Here is a 22180-nt window from a genome sequence, read left to right as displayed (position 1 = left end):
AGCTGATCAGACCAATTGAGGGAGAATATCCCCTCGGGACTGTGTCATCATTTACTCATTCATAATTTCTCTCCAGGCATTCCTGTCATGCACAGCCACTCTTCCCTGCTCAACACACATCCCTCTGACATCCAACGCTCTCTTCACACTTTCCATCCATCCTATTCGTGGTCTTCCTCTCAGCCTTACATCTCTCACATCAGATCCAGTTGTCTTTATCACCAATCGCTCATCACCAATTCTCTCCATGTGCCCAAACCATCGCAACACTTTCTGCTCAGCTCGATCAACCATCTCCCTCATAACCCCAGTTCTCCTTCGCAATTCGTAATTTCTCACTTGATCCATATGCGTCACTCCACACATACTCCTCAGACATCTCACCTCCATTACATTCAAATTCTTACTCTCTGCCATACCCATATTCCATGTTTCAGCCCCATATAATGCAGTTGGTACCACTACACGCTTATACCGCCTCCTCTTTACATCGATTCTAAGCAAATGGCATCTAAACACATTTTTCATTCTTCCCAGCACCTTTCCTATTTCATTCATTCTAAACTTCACTTCTACATCTATTCTTCCATCCACAGCAACATTTGACCATAAATACTTAAAACATTCTACCTCCTCAAGCAACTCACCATTCAAAACTGTATTCATCATCCTACCATCTACCAACCTCGTTCACTTCATCATTTTACTCTTATTCTCATTTACTCTAAATTTCCTCCTTTCACACACCCTTCCAAACTCTCTACCAACTGTCTCAACCACTCCCCTGGATCAGCCACCAGTGCAGTTTCATCCAGAAACAGCAACTGATTCAGATTCCACTCTCTACCATCAGATTTAACCAGACTCAGATTTTCACCTGACACTTTCGCATACACCTCCCGTACAACACCATCCATATAAATATCAAACAACCAAGGTGACATCACACACCCCTGCCACAGCCCCACTCTCACAGGAAACCAATCACTCACAGTATTTCCCACTCTTAGATACGCTATATTATGTACATAATAACTTTTCACTCCTTTTAGCAACTTACCATCAAGGTCATACAGTCTCAAAACAGTCCACAAAGCCTCCCTTTCAGTTCAGTCATACGCTTTCTCTAAATCCATGAATGCCCAAAACACATCCTTACCATTTGCTAAATACTTTTCGCACACCTGTCTCACAGCAAGCACCTGATCCACGCATCCCCTCCCTCTCCTAAAGTCACACTGTTCATCACCAGTCACTCCCTCTGTACCCTCTCTAACCCTCTTAAATAACACTCTACCACACACCTTACCTACAACACTCAACAATCTTATACCCCTAAAGCTAGTACACTAATACTTATCACCCTTACCTTTATACACTGGAACCACTCAAACACTTACCCAATCAGTTGGCAATACACCTCTGACAAAACATACATTCAACAGTCTTACTAACCAGTCAACAATAGTCGCTCCACCACCTTTCAGGCATTGCACAGCACACCCATCCATACTTGCAGCTTTCCGTGCTTTCATTTCCTTTCCTGCCTCCCGCACGTCCCCCATCGTGATCAAAGAATCATTCAACTCTCCACACACATTTATTCCTTGTACCTTCCATCTGCCACAGTCTCAGTCTCCCTTTCCTCCTCTACATTTAACAGTCTTTCAAAATACTCTGTCCATCTCTTTCTTACTGCATCCATCTCAATTAGCACATCCTCTGCTTTTATTCGCTCTTCCTTCTCAGACTCTCCCTTTCGCATCCTTTTTCACCTCCTTCCAAAACAGTTTCTTATTCTGTTGAAAATTCTCAGTCAACTGCCTATCCCACCTCTCATTTTCTTTTCCTTTGTACAGAGAAATGAGCATACCTGACATCCAATCCTCCGGGACTCTACTTCCTCCCAGGCCAATCTGCACATGTTCCATATCCATTCTACTGCTATCTCTTCCCTATGCTTCAGTATTCCACCACACACTCCATCAGTTTGTGGAGCTTTCCTTATTTGGCATTCTTCATTTGTTCCACTACTTCTACTGATCTCTTCCTCTTTTCCCACCTCCCTCCTTTTCCCAGCCATTCTCCAGCAACTTATACTTGCATTAGTCTTTTTCATTCTTTATGTTTAACAGTTCCTTAAAGTCTGCTCACTTTCTCTTCCTTCTCCGCTGTTAATCTACCATTCTCATTTTTCACTCCCCTGCTAACTTTTTTATCATCCTGTCAAAGTCTCTTTACCTCTTTCCAGAAAATTTTCTTACATTCCCTCCACTTTACACTCATATTCCTTCCAGATTTCTCATCCACTCTCTTCTTACTTTCTCCTACTAATCTTTTCACCTCTCTCGTCATCTCTGCACATAACTCTCTTTTCTGTCTCCCAACTTCCTACATGCCTCTGCTTCCCATCACCTCACTGTATGCTTTCTTCTTTTGCGCTACAGCTTGTCTCGCCCCTTCATTCCACCATGCTGTGTTCCTTGCACCCCTTTTTGGCTTCTCTTCACCCCACACTCCACCTCACATGCTGCACAGATTTCTTCTGTGAATATCTGATACACACCTTCCACTTCCTTCATCTGCTCTAAATCATACTTACCCAATCGCTGCTCCACTTCTTTCTTATATTTTGCCATTTTTTCATTCTCCTACAATCTTTCTACCCTCCTTGTACGGACTGCTTCCTCCTGTCTTCCCCCCTCCCCTTCTATTCTTCCATTGCACATGAACTTTTCCATGTGGTGATCAATAAATTCCGCTCCCCCAACCTCTGTATGCTCTTTGTGTCCATTACATACCTTCTCATTCTGTCATCCCCACACACATAATCAGTCACTGCCTTCTGATTCAGTTCACCACCCACCCTTCTCATCACTCGCCACGAATACCTTTGGTTCATTTTGTGCCTAAAGAGGGTATTGGCTACCACCAACCGCCTCCCCATACAAATGTCCACCAAAGCGCTGCCCTGCTCACCAACTACTCCATCCACCTTCACATTCCCTACTTTTCCACTCATATCTCCCATCACAAACACTCTATCAGACCTTTCAAACTTCTCCATGCATGCTTCCACATTTGCCCAGAACTCTTCCTTCACTCTGCTTGCATGGTCTTGGATTGGCACATACTTATACACACAGTTCCCCACGTTTGTAATCCCACTTTTAATCTTACCCCTACAGCCCTTGAACCAAACGATCCTTACTCTCTTCTATTCTTCTTCCATTTTTTGCACACAACAATACGTACACGCTCTTTTGCCCTTTCATTCTCACCCACCCGCGCATATACCCCATCCTAACCCCCACTCTCTCACACTCACACCTCACCATTTAGTCTCAGTTAATCTACATATGTCTATTTTTGCACCTTCAAACACTTGTTCAGTCTCTCTCTATTTTACCTCCTCTTTCGTACCCCTTACATTCCATGTTGCAATTTGTATCATGTCCTTTGTCCGGTCCTTGGTCGTCGACTCTTTGTCTTTCCTGTTCTGACGCTTCTTGCTTATATTTTTAGTTATTTTTCGCGGAGGAACACTAACCCTCCGCCAACCCACTTGTTGGCACGAAGCGAACACTTGTTCGTTGGTCATAAGGTTACCACCCAGCGTATTAAATGATTTCCTGGTTTACAGGAGTTCATTTGGCTTGTCACTCAGCTCAGAGTTACCTTAAAATAGAGTACCACTACATTGAGTGAATGGATGATGGGAGCCCCCACCGATCACAGAATGACGATTTTTATTCTACTTTAACCATATATAGTGGAAGAGCTGAGAGTCAGTAAAACTAATGGTTTGAGAATATCCAGTCACAGGTGAAGGTCACAGGGCAGGGTCAAAGTTCCACCCGTGTGTCTGTGTCTGAAGAAATAACTAAAACGATTGGAAATGAATCAATCTAGGTGGATGACTTATGGATTACCCACGAAGATGACTTACAGTTTTGAGAATGTCAACGATCAAGGTAACAAGGCAAATGCAACTAAAAGCAGGTCTGATCCAGTATAGGCTAAACTTTGTGGAAGAGTTTAGGTGAAAGCAAGGATAAAGAGATCTGATTTTGAGGAGAATCAAAGATCAAGGCCACTGGGGAAAGACAACTCAAAAAGTTTTAATCTAATTTGGACCATATTTGGTGGAGAGATGAAGTACCTGTAATTCAAGTTTCAGAGTAATCTGTCAAAGGTCGGAGTCACTGCACAAAGTCAAATATTCGAACCTTAGACCAGTTGGTGGGCATGGGTATTGCAGTCTCTGAGTGTTCCTTTCCTGTTTTACTTCATTCCTGCTACCGTAAGAGGATTTTCTTGAACTTAGATGATATGTACTGTAGGTAAGAGATTAACCTTTTCAATTTGAGGATTTAATTTTCGATTTTTTCCTTTTTCATATAGGTGATTATAGTCAGCTTAGGGAAGCAATTTAGTAGCGAAGGAGTTCCCGAAGGGCTTTGTCCAACAACACCTAGTCAAAGAGTCTCCTTTAAACCAAGTAAAGTCGTTTGGAGATAGCAAGAATAGATCACAAAATACCTCATGGTAGTTCAGGGAGTACTCAGAAGGAATTTTACCCACAGATTAAAAATGTGTTATTTGTCAAGATGCAGCAGTTTCGGTCTGACTTGGGGGATAAATTTTCTTCCATTTGAGCAACTCGCTGCACTCGGTGGTCTGCATTCCTACCGGACCCAGGTTGAAATCCCCATGGGGTAGGGAACAATTTAAGGCTTTGAATTTAATAAAAACAGACTTTACTGATTTACCAGAAGACCCGCCGACATGTCGTAAAAATACCCCCGCTAATAGCAATACATCAGTCCCGTATGAGACAGCCCTAGCTTGTATTCAGTACGGACGGTGGGTGTTAGTGCCGAAGTGGTGACATGTAGAGGCGTATTGTATGAATGAGGACTACTGGGCCTTGGGAGCAGGCTGTGAAGCCTATGCCCAGAGTCGGACACATATAAAAGAAAAAAAAGAGAAATGTGGAGCCGTATTGATGTCTGGTAACCTTCTTTGTACCACGACCTCTCTCTCTCTCTCTCTCTCTCTCTCTCTCTCTCTCTCTCTCTCTCTCTCTCTTTGAGCCTCGGAGATACTTCTCCCTGTGAGGAAATTAGCAAGTTTCTTAAATGCTTTATCAAGTGATACGTTTTATACGTTTATTCTTGTTCTCTACAGGCCATTTTTTTGTTTCTCCTGTGAGGTCTTCTGTAGTGGAAAGGGAATTAAAGCTATATCCAATACCCCTTATTTGAAAGGTTTCCCCTGTGGAAAGATAGCCGAAGAGCTAAAATTATTTGACAGATGGAACAAAGGCGAGGTGACCCTGTTATCATCCCTTACCTTCCTGTTTCTCGAACACACACTGAAGCGAGACATGGTCATCATCCATGACGGCACTTTCACAGGTTAGTTTGATCAAAAAGTAATACTAATGTTTTGACTGATACATCCATATAAAATAATGACCATGTTGACAGTTTTACACTATCCAGTGAAGTAATCTTCTCTGTTGAAGCAATGTTAAAACATATTTGCTTAATAAAGGAATTACAATCTAATATTTTTGTAAACTATCCATGTAGTTCTGTTGTATACCGGTAATGAGATAGTTATAATTTTTTCTTGAATTAGTACGGTAACTGTAATTTCACGAGTTTTACAGAATCCAGTCTCGTACCATTACTTATTCAATCACTGTTAATGCAGTACAGTTCTATATTCATTCCCAAAGAAATGGGCTGCAGTCGATGGTATTAGGCATTAACGGGCATCGGAGAAGATAATATCAAATTTATCACAGCTATCACAGTTATCGCAAAAGTTTTCATCGAAGCAGGGCTGCATGGAATGATCGAGTCGTTCTTCACGGAGGTGGTGGACACGACTGTACTCACCTACGACCGAGTCAGACTGGAACACATGGTCAGTCCCATCCACCTCATCTACAACATTCGCTACATACTCGTCCTCTGTTCCCTTGAAAACACCTTGGGAATATTTGAGGAGGTAGATATCATTCTCAATTTGTATAATATGTCCAACTCCGGGTAAAGACTTGATACCCCGTTTACTGTGGACCAACAGTCGTTCTTTGTGCCTCATACTTTCGCATATCACGAAGTTGGGGCGACCACCCAAAGTGCATATTTCATACATGTTTGTCTTATCAGGATGGGTGTAATGGTATAATAAGGATTATAATGAGATGCCAGTGTGTTTTGTGAATGGTCAATGAATTATCTTTTGATGCAGTTCTTAGTTCTTATCACCAGACTGTCCCCTTCTCTAGCCTTGGATGGAAATCGTGTGCTTTCGCTCTATAATTATTTGGATACTATCTCCCTCAAAGAGGAGTGGTGGGGGTATGTGGATAACATAATTACGTACTATAATTCCTTTACATTTTTTTCCCTCCAGGTACGCAGTCGGTCTTTGGAGTCCCGGTATGTGAGATGGATAGTTATGGCAGAGGACAAGGCAATGTTGCTGAACCTACCCAGCAGTCTAAGGGAGGGGACTCATGTAAGCAGTGACTTCCTCTTTGATATCTTTGATTCTTGCACATCCAGGTCAATGCCATAGAGCTCCCGCACTGCCTCTTTTATATGTCTCACCAGGTAACTCCACAAGCTCCTTTGCAGATAGCGCACTTTCTTTCCTGTCGACTTTGATTTGTTTATTTCTGTTGACGTCGAAACTTCACTTTCTTACAGTAGAGTGGAGATCACGTCATCATTGCGGAACGACTTCTTTACTTCCTTGATCACTTCCCTGTTATTATCACTGCCCTCCATGTACCAGCAACCTTCCATCCTTGCTGTTCCCTTTCCATCACTTGGTCCTCTAAACTCGTTTCTTTCTTCATCACACTACTTAGAGATTTGAAAACATTCATGTTCTCAAGTCCGTGATCATTCATCATCGCTATGTACTCTGTCATATCATTCTCTTTGACTCAGTAACTTCCCCATCCCAACGAGGATGGCGGTGGCATAATTGCATCGCAAGCTAGAGGCTCCGGTTTCAATTCGCGAGTCGACCACGGAACCTTTAGACAGAGTCTCCTTTTCCCCATTCTGTTCGTGCCTAGGACTGAAATAGGAATTTTGATGTAAATAACAGAAGGAGGGTCGTAAATTGGGGAAAGAAATTACTAACTCCTATCACACAGGAAAACATGCATCACGAACTATTTCACAAGCACCCCAACTCTTCCTTACGCACCCCTTCCCAGCAAGACCTAAGCCTTCGTCTGAAGGTTTCCTGCTTGAACCCTTTGTAGTGGAGAAGTCGAGTCCTGCAGCGGGCACGGAGGACTGCACATTTATCTTCGTGTTGTTTTATGTTACGCTGGCTGTCAAACGACTTTTCTTACGTTCACTGGCAACTTCATTCTCCAATCCGTGCACATTCCATTAATCTTCACTTAACACTATATTATTATCAGTAATCAACAGTTCAGACGATTTCCAATCTCCACCCTCCCTCTAGGCATGGGACACTCGAACGTCCACTCCCTTACCTTGTATTTCTTTTGTAGCACCATTCATATATGAATTGCCCAAACATGGGGACATTACCCACCCTGTTTCAGTTCATCATCATCATCATAATCATCATCACCATCGGGACATCCTTTCCCACCTTAGGGCAGAGTGAGGAAAAGCAACGTCCAGACAGTTTCAGTTCATCTTTTTAAAAATTCGGTTAATTTTCCGCACACACTGTCGCAATTGTGCCGTCATACGTACTCTTAACAGCTTGTAGCAATTCCCAGCTACTGTCTTTATCTCATTCCCTTCCACATTCCATGTCCGTTTACAGTGTCCTTACTTTCTTTTGATCTGCGAAGGTAGCATACAGCTGCTTTCTTTCTCTAAACTTTTCTATTGTACGTCTTCGAGAGATTATCTGTTGTAAATGATATCTCCACTTTCTAAAACTTCCTGATTCGTACTCAACCAGTTCCACGATTTCCCTATAACTCTTGCCATATATCGCTTCCACTACACTAAGAACACTAATACTCTAATGATTGCCATGCACCACTCTTCTCATTTCTCCATAAGCAGGTGAACTGTTAGAACTCTACAATTTTCCCAAGCAAGTAACCAGTCATCGAAATCCATTCGGTCTCTATTTCCCCTCATACATCATCATGGCTCCACACAGTCGGCTTGTTTTTTCATTACTTTCCCCCTCCTTGCCTCTCCTTTTCCCAACCATTCCCCAACTACTTATTGTAACATTGCTTTCATTCTCTGCATTCTGTAACTCATTAGAGTCTTCTGTCCATCTGATAATTTTTTTTTCTTTTCCACCACCATTCTACCAGTTTTGTCATTTTCTCCTCTGCTAACTCCCCTATAACCTATTCCTAATTTCTTGATCTCTTTCCAAAGTAATTTCCTACATTTCCTATATTTTCCATCCAAATTGCTTTCAAACTCCTCATCTGCTCTTTTCTTACTCTTTCTCACTTGTCTTGTGCCTTGTCTCCGCTTCTCAGTATGCAGCTTCTATTCCGACTCTCCATACCTTCAGTACTTTTACGTCTCACGCAACCTCTACCTTCTTTTTCTCTTTCACAGCTTGTTTCCCCTCCTCACTCCACCACGCTTTTCCTTTCACCCCCCGTATCACTTCTAACCCCTCGCACCACCTCACATGTAGCACAATACGAGTGTTCTTCTGTGAAGGCCTTACACTTCCCATATCCATATGCCTCAGTTCATATTAGCTTATTCGTTTCGTCACCTCTCACATTTACACTAACTTGTTTTCCTCCTCCTGCAGCCATTCCACTTTCTTTAGAACAACTGCTTCCCCTAGTCTTTCTCTGCCTCTTTCCACCCGTCGCATTTGCGACACGAGTACTCGTACGCAGTTCTCAGGCAATACACTCCATGTCAAGCAAATATCGTCTCGTTTGATCATCCAAATACACATAGTCAATCACTCACATATCTGATCAGATCGCCTCCCACTCTACTTCGTATCACTTGCCATGCACATCCATGGATCAGCTTCTACCTGAAAAGGGTGTTGGCTGTTACCAAGCCTTTCCAGACAGTCGTCCAACGGGGCCTCATCATTTTTTCCACCTCACTGGCCAACCATCTCACCTACTCAAGTACTAATTTTTTTTCCCACATCATTGTTCAACTTTCTCATGGTCAGGAGAACTTTCGTATTCTATTCAACATACTGTTAGACTAGTTTGTTCAGTTGAGTCATATGAGTTTGTGTCGCCATTAATCCTCTCATTGTATTCTATTGCTGATAATGCGTGTCTGTTTCATTCGGCTTAGAGTGAGTCCCAGGGGCCTAAATGTTAATACTATCTATCTATCGTTTCGTTTCGTTTCGTTTCGTTTTTAAAGGCTCCAACATGCTTGCATGTGTCGGCCTTGGTCACCTAATGGCGGCTCTCCACGCTGCACGATCCATTGCAGCCTCCCTGTTCAGTCCCTTAACCCTGAGGTCACACTTAATGACCTCGTCCCATGTCTTTCTCGGTCTACCCCTCATAACCCCACCCGCAATATTAACACTTCTCACCTTCCTCACCCAATTATCATCCCCCAACCTCTCCACATGTCCAAACCATCTCAATCTACCCCTCCTCATCACGACACCAATACACTCCAGTCCCATCCTACCTCTCAACTCTTCCATCGTAAACCCAGCCCCCCCAGGCCTTGGACGCAGGGACGCACTGCACATCCACCTAATCATTGTCATTTCTGTACGTCTGAGCCGGCGAATATCTTCCTCCTTCACTGTCCTGGTCTCACTACCATACAGCATTACACTCCTAACACATGCCGCATACAAAGACCCCTTAGCACGTAGGGAGAGTCCTCTCAATGTCAGGAGAGGCAAGAGCTCCCTGAACTTCTTCCAACCACATCTCACCCTAGCCGCAGAGCTAGCTCCAGCCCCACCTCCAGCACACAACATGTCTCCCAAACAACAAAACTCTTCCACACACTCAAGAGATTCACCAGCAAGTTCAATCCTTTCACGTCTGACAATCTCCACCTGCTCACCCCGACACGCTGTACACATAAAATCAACATTATCTCGCAGTCTACCTCTGATACCACTACATCTCTTATCACACACACCGCACGAGATGGAATTACTTCCCACGCCCTTGTGGCAAACAGCACATGACCATTCTCCCTCGTCTTTGACAGTACCGCCACCAACCCTAGATATCATCACTTTTGTTTTATCTGCATTTACCCTTAAACCCTTGTGCCCCATACCATCTCTCCACTTTCTAAACCTTTCCTCCGCCTCCTTTTCGTTCTCTGCAATCTATCTATCTAATTATCTATTGCCAGACGCCTTAATCCCGTAAGGGGTGGCCACAGACAAATCGCCTCCATGTCTCCCTGTCTCCCGCCATTTCATTGCCCTCCTCTCAGCTCACACACACCTCTGTCATATACTTCTCCAATCCATCCTTCCATCTCATCCTTGGCTTCCCCCTCCCTCTCTCCCTTCCACCTCGCGCACATACACTCTCCTCGTCAGTCTCTCGCTCTCAATCTTCTCCACATGGCCAAAACACCTCAGTGTATTTCTCCTAACGCTTCCCATCACATCCACATCCACATCACAAAGCTCCTTCACTTCCTCAGTTGTCAGTCTGTCTCTCTATGTGACTCCACATGCTCCTCTCAGATAATTCATTTCCACTCCTCTCACTCTTCTCTACATGCTCCTTTCAAATAACATTTCCACTGCCCTCACTCTTGACTTGTGTCCCTCCAACAAGGTCTAAGCCTCATATCCATATTATGTTACAGTTGGTATCACAGTACTGCCATGCAGTAACGTCTTCACTTCCATGCTCACTTTTTTATTACTTATCACTGCTTTCAAAGAACCAGCAACCTTTCTTCCTTGTTGTACCCTTTTAAGCACTTCACCCTCTAAACTACCATCCTTACTTATCCCACTACCCTAGTACTTAAATGCACTCACATTTTCCATTTCCTCCTCATCCAACCTCACTGTACTATACATTCAGTGATCACATTTCTATCGAAGAGCATGACAATCCTCTTCCCTACAGTCACCTTTACATTCCGTTAGTGTTAATTTAGATCAGTGTTAATACTGCTACAACAAATTAATCCTCTTATGGTCAGTAAAACTCAACATTTTGTTCTGTTTATTTTCAACCTACTTTTTTCATATAAGAATGAGCTTAGGAACCTGAGAGTTAAATAATATTCTGTTTCACAGGTTAGTCTGATTGTCCGTACATCGATGTATCAGTTCAATATCCTCTCGTCTTTCGTCAGTCAAGAAAATCAAGTAAGGTGAGAATGAGAGAAGTATCATTAGCTACAGTAGTTCTCCACTCAGGAACATCCTTTCAGCTCCCTAACTCTAGGTCCCACATTCCAACACCAGATTCCATTTACCAACGCTAATTTAAACTCCTTGACCCCAATTTCCACTCTAACGCTAGTTTCCAGTAGGTAACGCCAACTCCCACTCTCTAATACAATTTTCCTTATATTTGCAATGATTAATCATTTCAAACTCAACTATCCATTTTCTAAGAGAACTTCCAAGTCTCCAGTGCCAGTTTTAGTCCTTATTCCAGTTCCCTTCTTAAGACATTATTCTCCGCTCTCCAACACCCCTTTCCACTCTGACAGGATGATTTTAACCTATTGTGTCCAATGGCGTACATTTCCTTCTGATTCTTATAACATAAGGATTATTTTTTTCCAGTATAAAGATGACATATGCATGTGTAAACGTTGATGAAGACCGCATGTAATCCCTCTAGTCCGAAAAGCCTCTCTTAACCTTAATAAATCGTCTAGCAGCAGCAAAAATATAAAGGAAAATATCTGATCATTGTGAGGGGTTCAAACTACTCCATCAGCAAAATAAAGAAAAGTCTACCTTATAATATTAAGGCTTTACAGTTGATGTACACATGTTACTTTAAGTTGCGAGTGTTTTTGCGCTTTCAAATGCCAGATTATTATTCCTATCGCAAGTCCTGTACTTGTCATACAGAAAAGGCCATTATGCAATAAATGAACTAAAAGAAGTATTCTTTGTATGATACCGGGTGATTTAATTTTTAATGATGCTCAATTTTACTGTTCACCTAAATATCTATCTCTATACCCAGGCTCTTTCCCCCAAAGAAAGGGAGGTAGCCGAGACAGGACGACACACTCCCAATTTACTCATCCACACACACACACACACACACACACACACACACACACACACACACACACACACACACACACACACACATATTCATTTGCATCTTTGCCCCTAGGGAAGAAGGGACAGATCTTCTCTGCATCACACTGCACAGCGGTCAACTGCGCGGTGCATTTGGCGACATCTGCAGCAGGGCCTGACAGCAGAGCTGGTTTACCCCTGCCACATCATAATGGACCCATCCCCTCACCAGCACCTGACCTGATCAGCTGATCAGACCAAATGAGGGAGAATATCCCCTCAGGGCTGCGTCAACGTTTATTCATTCACAATTTCTCTCCAATCATTCCTGTCACGTGCAGCCACTCTCCCTTGCTCAACACACATCCCTCTCGCATCCATCGGTCTCTTCACACTGTCCATCGATTCTGTTCATGACCATCCTCTCAGCCTTACACCTCTCACATCCAATCCAGTTATCTTTTTCATCAATCGCTCATCAGCCATTCTCTTCAAATGCCCAAACCATCGCAACACCCTCTGCTTAATTCGATCGGCCATCTTCCACACAACTTCAGTTCCCCTTCGCACTTCATTTCTCACTCGATCTATACGTTTCACTCCTCACATACTCCTCAGACACCTCGTCTCCCTTACATTCAAACTTTTCCTCACTGCTACACCCATATTCTATGTTTCAGCCCAAAATAACTCAGTCGGTACCACAACACCCTCACACAGCTTTCTCTTTACATTCATTCTAAGCGAACGACGTCTAAACACTTTTTTCATTCCTCCCAGCATTTTTCCTGCTTCATTCATTCTGAACTTCACTTCTGCATCTATTCTTCCACCCACAGCAACATGTGACCCGACATTCTTAAATCATTCTACATCCATAAGCAACTCATCATTCATAACTATATTCATCATCCTACCATGTACCAACCTCGTACACTTCATCATTTTACTCTTATTCTCATTTACTCTAACCATTTCCTCCTTTCACACACCCTTCCAAACTCCTCTACCAACTGTTTTAATCTCTCCTATGAATCAGCCACCAGTGCGGTATCATCCGCAAACAACAGCTGATTCGGATTCCACTCTTTACCATCACCATTCACCAGACTCAAACCTCCACCTGACACTCTCGCATACACCTACCTTACAACACCATCCATATAAATATTAAACAACCAAGGTGACATCACACACCCCTGCCGCAGCCCCACTCCCACAGGAAACCAAATGACTTACAGTATTTCCCACCCTTACACACGCTCTACTATTTACATAAAAACTTTTCACTCCCTTTAGCAACCTGCCATCAAGTCCATACAATCTTAAAACAGTCCACAAAGCCTCCCTGTCAGTTCAGTCATACGCTTTTTCTAAATCCATGAATGCCCAGAACACATCTTTACCTTGCACTAAATACTTTTCACACACCTGTCTCACAGCAAACACCTGATCCATCCCCTCCCTCTCCTAAAGCCACACTTCACATCATCAATCACTCCCTCTGTACCCTCTCTAAGTCAATTAACACTCTACCATACACGTTACCTACAACACTCAACAGACCTTACCCCTAAAGCTAGTACATTCATACTTATCACCCTTATCTTTATACAACGGAACCACACAAGCACTTGTCCCAGTCAAATGGCACCATACCTCTGACAAAACACACATTCAACACTCTTACTAACCAGTCAACAATAGTCTCTCCAATACCTTTCAGGTATTCCACAGCACACCCATCCATACCTGCAGCTTTCCCTGTTTTCATCTCCTTTACTGCCTCCTGTACTTCCTCCAACGTGATCAAAGAATCATTCGACTCTCCCAACACATTTATTCCTTGCACCCTTCCATCTGCCACAATCTCAGCCTCCCTTTCCTCCTCTACATTTAACAATCTTTCAAAATACTCTGCCCATCTCTTCCTTACTGCATCCATCCCAGTTATCATCCTTTCATACTCTGCTTTTACTCACTCTTCCTTCTCACTCTCCCTTTTGCACCCTTCTCACCTCCTTCCAAAATATTTTCTTATTATGTTGAAAATTCTCAGTCAACTGCTTACACCACCTCTCATCTGCTGCCACTTTAGCATCACGCACAGGCCTTCTTGCCCTATTCCTCTTTTCCTTATACCTCTCATATGACACCTCATCTTTCCTCCCAAGCCATACTTCATATGGACGTCTCTTCTCAGCCACAGCCATACTTACTTATTCGCACCACCATTCCCTTCCCTTTCTTACACCACCACCCACTCGTCTCACACCACACACCTTTTCTGCATGCCCCACCACAGCAGTCTTAAACAATTGCCATTCTTCCTCCACACTGCCATTTTCCCAATCTTTCACTGCATTCCACTCATCTTTCAATTTCTTCTAATACTGTATAATTTTCTCTCTTTTATCCAACTCTCTTACTTTCAAAACCTCCCAGCCACACCTAACTCTCCTAGCTCTCACTCATCTCTTACCTACTCTCAATTTTCCCTCCACCAGGTAGTGGTCAGACATACCTCCACCCTCCCCTCTGAAAACTCTCACATCCAACAATCTTCCTCTTACATTCCTGGCCATAACCACATAGTCCATGAATGTTTAATCAACAACCCTTCCACCCTCCTGTCTCACCCATGTATATTTATAAATATCTTTCTTCTCAAACAAGGTATTTCCAATCACCATTTCTCGCTTAACATATCCCTATCATTAGTTCCCCATTTTCATTCCTTCCAGGCACATCATGCATACCAACTACACCTTCTACTACTGCATCTCCCACTCTAACATTCAGATCTAAATATAGATAGACATTAACTACTGTACAACCTCAGTACTGTTGACACCTTTGCCATATTTGCAAGTTTTGAGTACATTTCCCTACCTACTATACAAATTGTCGGTAGCTTATGTGTGAGGTTGGATTCACTTATTACCGTATGTTTGAAAATGATTACAAGAAATGTCGCTATTGTTGTTGTTTAACCTCAGTTTCTCTGGCCGAGCAGACTCGCCAACCAAAGGTAAGCAACTGCTTCCGTGAGGTCGTCCGATAGGTCCAGTGTAGTACATACACCATGCGAGGATCCGGTGCTCCTTTGTGGTAGGCAGTCGTTCACTAGGGTTGAAGACTAGGGTCCTTCTCGCAGTGAGGTGCAAGGAAGTATAAGATCTGGGTCCCGGGCAGGACGCCGCAGCTGCTCCTCTCAGCGTGCACAGCGTCACAACGTGAAGGCTTCTCCTCAGCGCCTCGTAATCGATACTGACCAAATCTGTGAGTCAGTATATGCAAAAGGATTATGGCGCAATATAACTAACCATCATCAATCACAGTTAACTACTAACGCTTAGTGGCTGAGTGGTCAGCGTTGCTGATTGCAAAGCTGCTATGGACAGGGTTCGAATCCCGATACAAGTAGCTGGAGTCACTCGAGTGAGGTATCCATCCACCTAGGGGAGTTAATAGTGGTATCTTGGATGATACAGTGGCATTGTATCCCAGGATATTGGGTAAAAAACTAGCCACAAGTTCAAAGGCCTAAGTTATGGAAGTGAGCACTGAGGCCAAATGCTTTATGCCATCTGTCCCCACCTCTCTGGTGGCCTATTTATTCAACACCACCTAGTTCCAGAGACTTTTATTCAACTTTGGCGAAATTTGTCGAACAGGAATATATAGGTAACAGCCCTAAAAGTCGAGTAAAATTGTCTGGTAACAGGATGACTACAATACAAATGGCTTACTCGGGCAGTAGTGATTAAACATAAGAACAACAGAGGTGCCGCTGCAGAGTAACAAGTGAAATGATGTACAGTATCAGGAACGAGAAATATGCATTACTCAATAACATTTTGCATTAGATAAAAATAGTTCCATCATTTCTGAAGGAGGTGGCGACGAAATAATTATTTACGACAGTTTTACAGATTCAGTCAAGAAGACAGGATATCTACATTTATAAAAGAGCCGCGTTGTTTGTTTGTTTGTTTGCCCTTCAGTCACGCCCAAACCAAGGGCAGAGACCACCGGACTTACATATATTCTGAATCAGGGTGACCCAAGGATGATTTTAAGCGATCAAAATTCAGATCTGGGTCATTTATTATCACTGGTAGAGTGTTTGCCTTTTTGACCTGGGCAACGCCGGGTACCCCTGCAGCCCAGTTTTTGGCATGGAGACTCACATGACCTCAAGTTCGGACATAGGCTATGTAAAGTTGACCTCCAAGGTTATTTAAGGTCACCGGCCGGATGTCATTTCAGGTCACCAGTAATAATAAACAAATGTGCACAAACACTATGCGTTAGTCTGCTAAAGCTGAAATAGAACGTTCTTGAACCTCTTAGAATCTCTCTTCAAAAACATAAAAGTTATATGGTCATTCTGGAGTAGAAAGAAAGACTGAACTACAACAAATACAATTCGAGTGTTCGCCTTTTTAGCCTGGGCAACGCCGGGTACCCCTGCTAGTGTGTAATTCACCGGGTCGGTCATTATCACTTGATGGTCGTGATCGTCAGCTTTTTACCCTCCCGGAAGGGAGCTGAGAGCTCATATAGTCCGATCTAAGGGCAAGGCTTTGACCTTCACACACACACACACACACACACACACCCATTCCCTTGCTCAAGGGGGACAGTAACCACCCACTTCATCAATGAAACTTTTCGCAACCTGAGCGAGGCGCGAACTCCCGTCCACCAGTTGGCAAGCGAGAACGTTACCACTGCGCCAGCGAGCGGTGTGTGTGTGTGTGTTTACATATATATATATATATATATATATATATATATATATATATATATATATATATATATATATATATATATATATATATATATATATATATATAATTCAGATGATTTAATACCTTTGTTTTTCAGATTCAACCAGGTAGGAGGATGGCGATTCGATGGCGAGTTAAGCTACATGATAGGACCCCTGTTCCTGGACCCAGCAGAGAGCTATAAGGACTTTGAGGGACGCGAGTTAATTGTAACCACGGTGGACAACTTCCCCTTCTTCAAGTTGCGGTACCGCGAAAATGGACTGCCCCCGGTGCCTGATAGTGGGATAGACGCCAACATCATTACCACATTGAGCATATACCTCAACTTCACGTGAGTATTTATTAACAGTAAGGGGCCGTATTTTAAGTCGTATTAGACCCTTCGTAGCATCTCTTCCTCAGCAAATTATCTACCATATCATTTCTAACATTCTATTATGTGCTAGGCTGCTACGTGGTTTCATTATCGAGAAAGTCTGCATCACCGTTATTAGCGAGCACACTAAGGTGTAATGCGCAGACTCAGTCACTATGAAAGAGGTGTTATGAAATCTTCGAGACCATTCATAAAATTAGACATTCACATACAGTCATACGAGCAACTGCCACTCGTAACTGTAACAAGCGAACCGAATGTTGAAATACTGTGTTGTATGTTTCTATGATTGTACTATACAATTACATCCACTTAAAAGTGTCACAGAGGGTAGTGTGTTGAAGAATTTCTTGGGGACAAAATTATTTGTTTACGTACCATACCTACTGTGTTGAAGAATGAAACGCAAAAGTGGCCAGATCATAGAAGATGCATGAAGTAAACAAACACACAGGCGCTACAGTACCACATGAGACCCCAGACTCACCAACTCCTGTAAGTGTAAGCCATTGTATCAGTATTGACAATAAGTCTCATTTAATCACAAACCAATCCGGATCTTAAATACCGCATACATTGTGTGTGGGTGTGAGAAGAAGGGCTTCGATCGTGGTTCAAATCGGGGTCACGGCTCAGAGTCAAAATTCACTGAGTGAAAAATGTCTCATGGATGTCTGATCCGCGGTCGATAAAAGCTGACACATACATTTTTTTCGGGAATGGTAAAATCTGATAAAATTGTGATGCAGATTGATCTGATGTTTAGGTTGCATGCAGGACATGGTCTAATTTCGGAAGCGACGTTGCTATACTGTCCGAGCACTCTTCCAATGTCTCCTCTTCTTTCTGCAAAAAGAAGAGAATAACCATTACGTGCTAAAAATTATTTATTCAGAAAGGTCTCAGAAATGAGTAGCACAAATTTCCATTTTGTCGCTAATTCAGTTGAGTATTATGACAGATCGCACTGTTTTTCGTATTTTGCTCATTACTGTGCACTCTACTTTGGCTATAATGTTCGGTAGTTGTAATAGTGAAGACAAATTCATATGCACGCAGTCTTATATACAACTTAAATTTACGAGAGTTTATAAATGTTACGTCTGGTTCACCGCTTATAAAATGTCATTACTTATCTGTCGATATTTATCGGTGGTATTCTTACTTAGCAGTATCTATCTGTCTATAGCCCGACGCCAGAATCCCGCAAAGGGTGGCCGCAGACAAAACGCCTCCAAGTCACTCTGTCTCCCACCATTTGACTACCCTCCTCCCAACTCACTCCCCCCTCCCTCATTTACCTCTCAACTCCATCCCTCCACCTCATTACCTGGTGATATACAGTGTGTTAATTTCCATCATTCCTTACCTGACGAAATTTATTACCTGGTGATATTCCTTCTCAAGTCATATTTGTTACCTGTCGGTACTTCTTATCCATCATTATTTCTTGCCTGCTAGTATTCACGTCTTACTCGTTACCTGCCAATACTCCTTGCCTTGCGATGCTGGTTAACAATAGTCCTCCCATATCAGCAGCCCCTACCTAGCGATACTCGTTAACCAGCGATACTCCGTAACAATTGTCCTCCCCATGCAACAGTTCTCATTATATTCCTTAATAACTGACACTCCATAACTATCGGTACTCCTACCTCCCGATGTTCCATACCAATCGATACTCCTTGTTTCCTGATACTCTTTACCTGGTGACAGTCCTTACCTATCGACACTCTTACCTGTTGATACTCTATACTTAGTGACAGACCTAACCAATCGAATCTCTTTACCAGTCGATACTCTTTACCCAGTGACCGTTCGTACCGATCGATACTTCTTACCTAGTGATGTTCCTTACCTAATGATGTTCCTTACCTATAGGTGCCCCTTACCTAGCGATGCCCCTTACCTATTGATACTCCTTACCTGTTGATACTCCTTACCTGTTGTCTTCTCACCAGTTAGTGCCTGCAACTTCACGATACTCCTTATCTTTCCATATTTCTTACCTGACGATATTTTTTACCAATCCATATTCCTTACCTAGCGACACCCCTTGCCTAGAGATAAGCCTTACCTATTGGTTCTCCTTACCTCTCCATAAAGTCTTCCTTAGGTGGCAATACCTTTACCTAGAGACACTCCTTCCATAGCGATATTCCTTCCTAAGCGATATTCCGTCCCTAGCGATATTCATTCCCTAGTGATATTCCTTTCCTAGCGGTATTCCTTCCCTAGTGACACTCCTTCCCTATCTATATTCCTTCCCTAGCGATATTCTTTCCCTAGCAATATTCCTTCCCTAGCAATATTCCTTCCCTAGCAATATTCCTTCCCTAGCAATATTCCCTCCCTAGCGGTATTCCTTCCCTAGCGACACTCCTTCCCTAGTAATATTCCTTCCCTTAACGATATTCCCTAGCGATATTCCTATCCCAGCGATATTCCTTCCCTTGCGATGCTTCTTATTACCGACAGTCCTTTCCGGTTATTATTCCTTTCCAATCCAAACTCCAAGTATATCAACTCTTTTCCATTAATACTCCTCACCTGTCGTTATTCCTCACCTACCGATACTTTCTACCACCCAGCATATCTTATACATTAGTACCCTCACCTGTCTATGCAAATTAGCTTGATATGCTCCTTGTCTAGCGATACTCCTTACCGATGCCTGTTACCTACTGTTACTCCTCACCTACTAATAATTCTCACATACCAGTCTTACTTACTTACTGATATTATTCAGCTGTCACCTGTTGATATTATGAACCACACTAACCTTGTTCGCCTACTGGTATTGCTCACCTCTCAGTCTTGTTCACCCTTGGGTATTACTAACCTACCGATATTTCTCACTTATCGATATTAGTCATGTGTCGGTATTGCTCACCTACCAGTAATTCAAAGCCAGTGATATATTCCTGAAGGTTCGTGGTGGTTGAGCCTGCAGACGGGCGCTGGGGTGGCCCGCAGCCAGACGGGACGGTGACGGGTATGATCGGTGAAGTGGCGGGACACAGGGCACACCTCGCTATCGACGAGATCACCATTACACGTTAGTTTTGGTGGGCTTTGCTTCAGTTGGGGTCGGGTAGGTTAAGTTATGGTTAGGTGGGAAATGTTAGGTAAAGTTACGGTGCGACAGGATATGTTTGGTTAAGTTATGGTAGGGTAGTATTTGTTGGGTTAAGTTATGGTAGGGAAGGATATGTTAGATTCAGTTATGGTAAGGTAGGGTATATTAAGTTGAGAAATAGTGGGGTAGGATACGTTAGGTTAAGTTATGGTAGGGTAGAATATGTTAAATTATGGTAGGGTGTAGTATGTTTGGTTAAGTTATGGTAGGGTAGGACATGTTTGGTTAAGTTATGGTAGGGTAGGATATGTTCAGTTATGGAAGGATGTAATATGTTAGGTAAGTTATGGCAGGGTAGGATGTGTTAGGTTAAGTTATGATAGGTTAGGACCTGTTAAGTTAAGGCTTTGTTAAGTTATGATAGGGTAAGATCTGTTAGGTAAAGTTACAGTAGGGTAGGATAAGTTAAGTTATGGTAGGGTTGGTTATGTTAGTTTTTTTTTTTTTTTTTTATGCAAGGAAGAAGGAACTAGAGGTTAGAAAACGACAAGACTAAACCCGTTCCCGGCAGTCATTTTTGTGCTGATGTATAGACACAACATGATACCTAGTCAAAGATGTCACATACCAAATTTGTAGTTAATAGGGTTAAAATTGACGATTTTATGCCCATTTGAAATTTTAGGTCCGACCCACCTGACATTGACCTCCCTACCGCTAACTTGGGGATGACCCTCCTGATGTAATGAGGCATTCTATAGGATGCAGATTTCAAAGATGCACCTTTAGGTTTTGGTTCCATGTCGATGTGACAAATTTGAAAGGAGTTATGGCGATTTTTTTTTTTTTTTTTTTTTTTTTTTTTAAATTTTTGGGGGCCAACAGCCCGGGCTTTGGCCCAGTTTGGGCCAAAATTTTCAGGTGATCAGGTCATAGCCCATAATCTTTATAATTTTTATCGAAAGCACACCAGCAGTTTTCACGTAAAGTTGTTAACAGACAGACAGAGAGAAAAACAAACAGACAAACTAACAAACCGACAAACGGAGTGAAAACAATACCTGTCCCCGAGCTCCTCCGGGGCGGGGACGGGTAACTAGATAATAGAGAGCCGAATTCAAGGTATGTTCATCTCGAGATGTCTAGGCACACAGTGTTGAAAAGACAGGAGTTCATGGACAGTAGGAAATAATGACAACATACAAGACAGTACCAAAGCTGACCTGTTGCATTCATGAAGGACTGGGAGTAACGGTAGGTTAACTAGTGCATTAAAGAGTTGGACAGAAAAAGGATGAGAGCTTCTGCTCGACCGGCGATATGTACCCTTCATGGTGGTGGAACTATACAAGCAAACAGTTCAGAGGTGCAGTGACCACTGAAGAAGCAATAAAAACGAGATAAAGACTCAAAGAAACAGGTTGAAGGGAGCCGGTAAGAAAGGAAAAATGACAAGCCTTTGACTCCACCTTTGGCAGACTTGTTTATGGGGAGCTTCCCGACACATGTCAGTTGTACTTTACACACTGACGAATAAAACCCCTGCATAAAGTCACCAGTTGTACAGGGGTAGAGAAGGCACAGAGTCAGCTTAGCACACTTGATCTCTTGGAATCAGATTTTACAAGAGAAATAATATGATCTTTCCGAGACAAATCTCGACAGAATAAGGCCTCA

At 42.8% G+C, this 22180-nt stretch overlaps 1 protein-coding gene across 1 annotated transcript in view; it reads left to right on the top strand.

Annotated features, from left to right (window-relative positions):
- Positions 1-17188: 17188 nt before the first annotated feature.
- Positions 17189-22180, top strand: part of LOC145398439 (glutamate receptor ionotropic, delta-2-like) — a 40711-nt gene continuing 35719 nt past the window's right edge. The window contains exons 1-2 of the mRNA XM_080271322.1: positions 17189-17379; positions 20355-20482. Of these exons, the coding sequence (XP_080127448.1) occupies positions 17189-17379; positions 20355-20482 (319 nt within the window). The remainder of the gene's footprint in view (positions 17380-20354; positions 20483-22180) is intronic.

This window comes from Coenobita brevimanus, chromosome 5 (assembly GCF_032717465.1).
Source record: "Coenobita brevimanus isolate Jiangsu-jjx chromosome 5, ASM3271746v2, whole genome shotgun sequence".
NCBI classification, from domain to species: Eukaryota; Metazoa; Arthropoda; class Malacostraca; order Decapoda; family Coenobitidae; genus Coenobita; species Coenobita brevimanus.
This window is presented reverse-complemented; position numbering and strand designations above follow the sequence as displayed.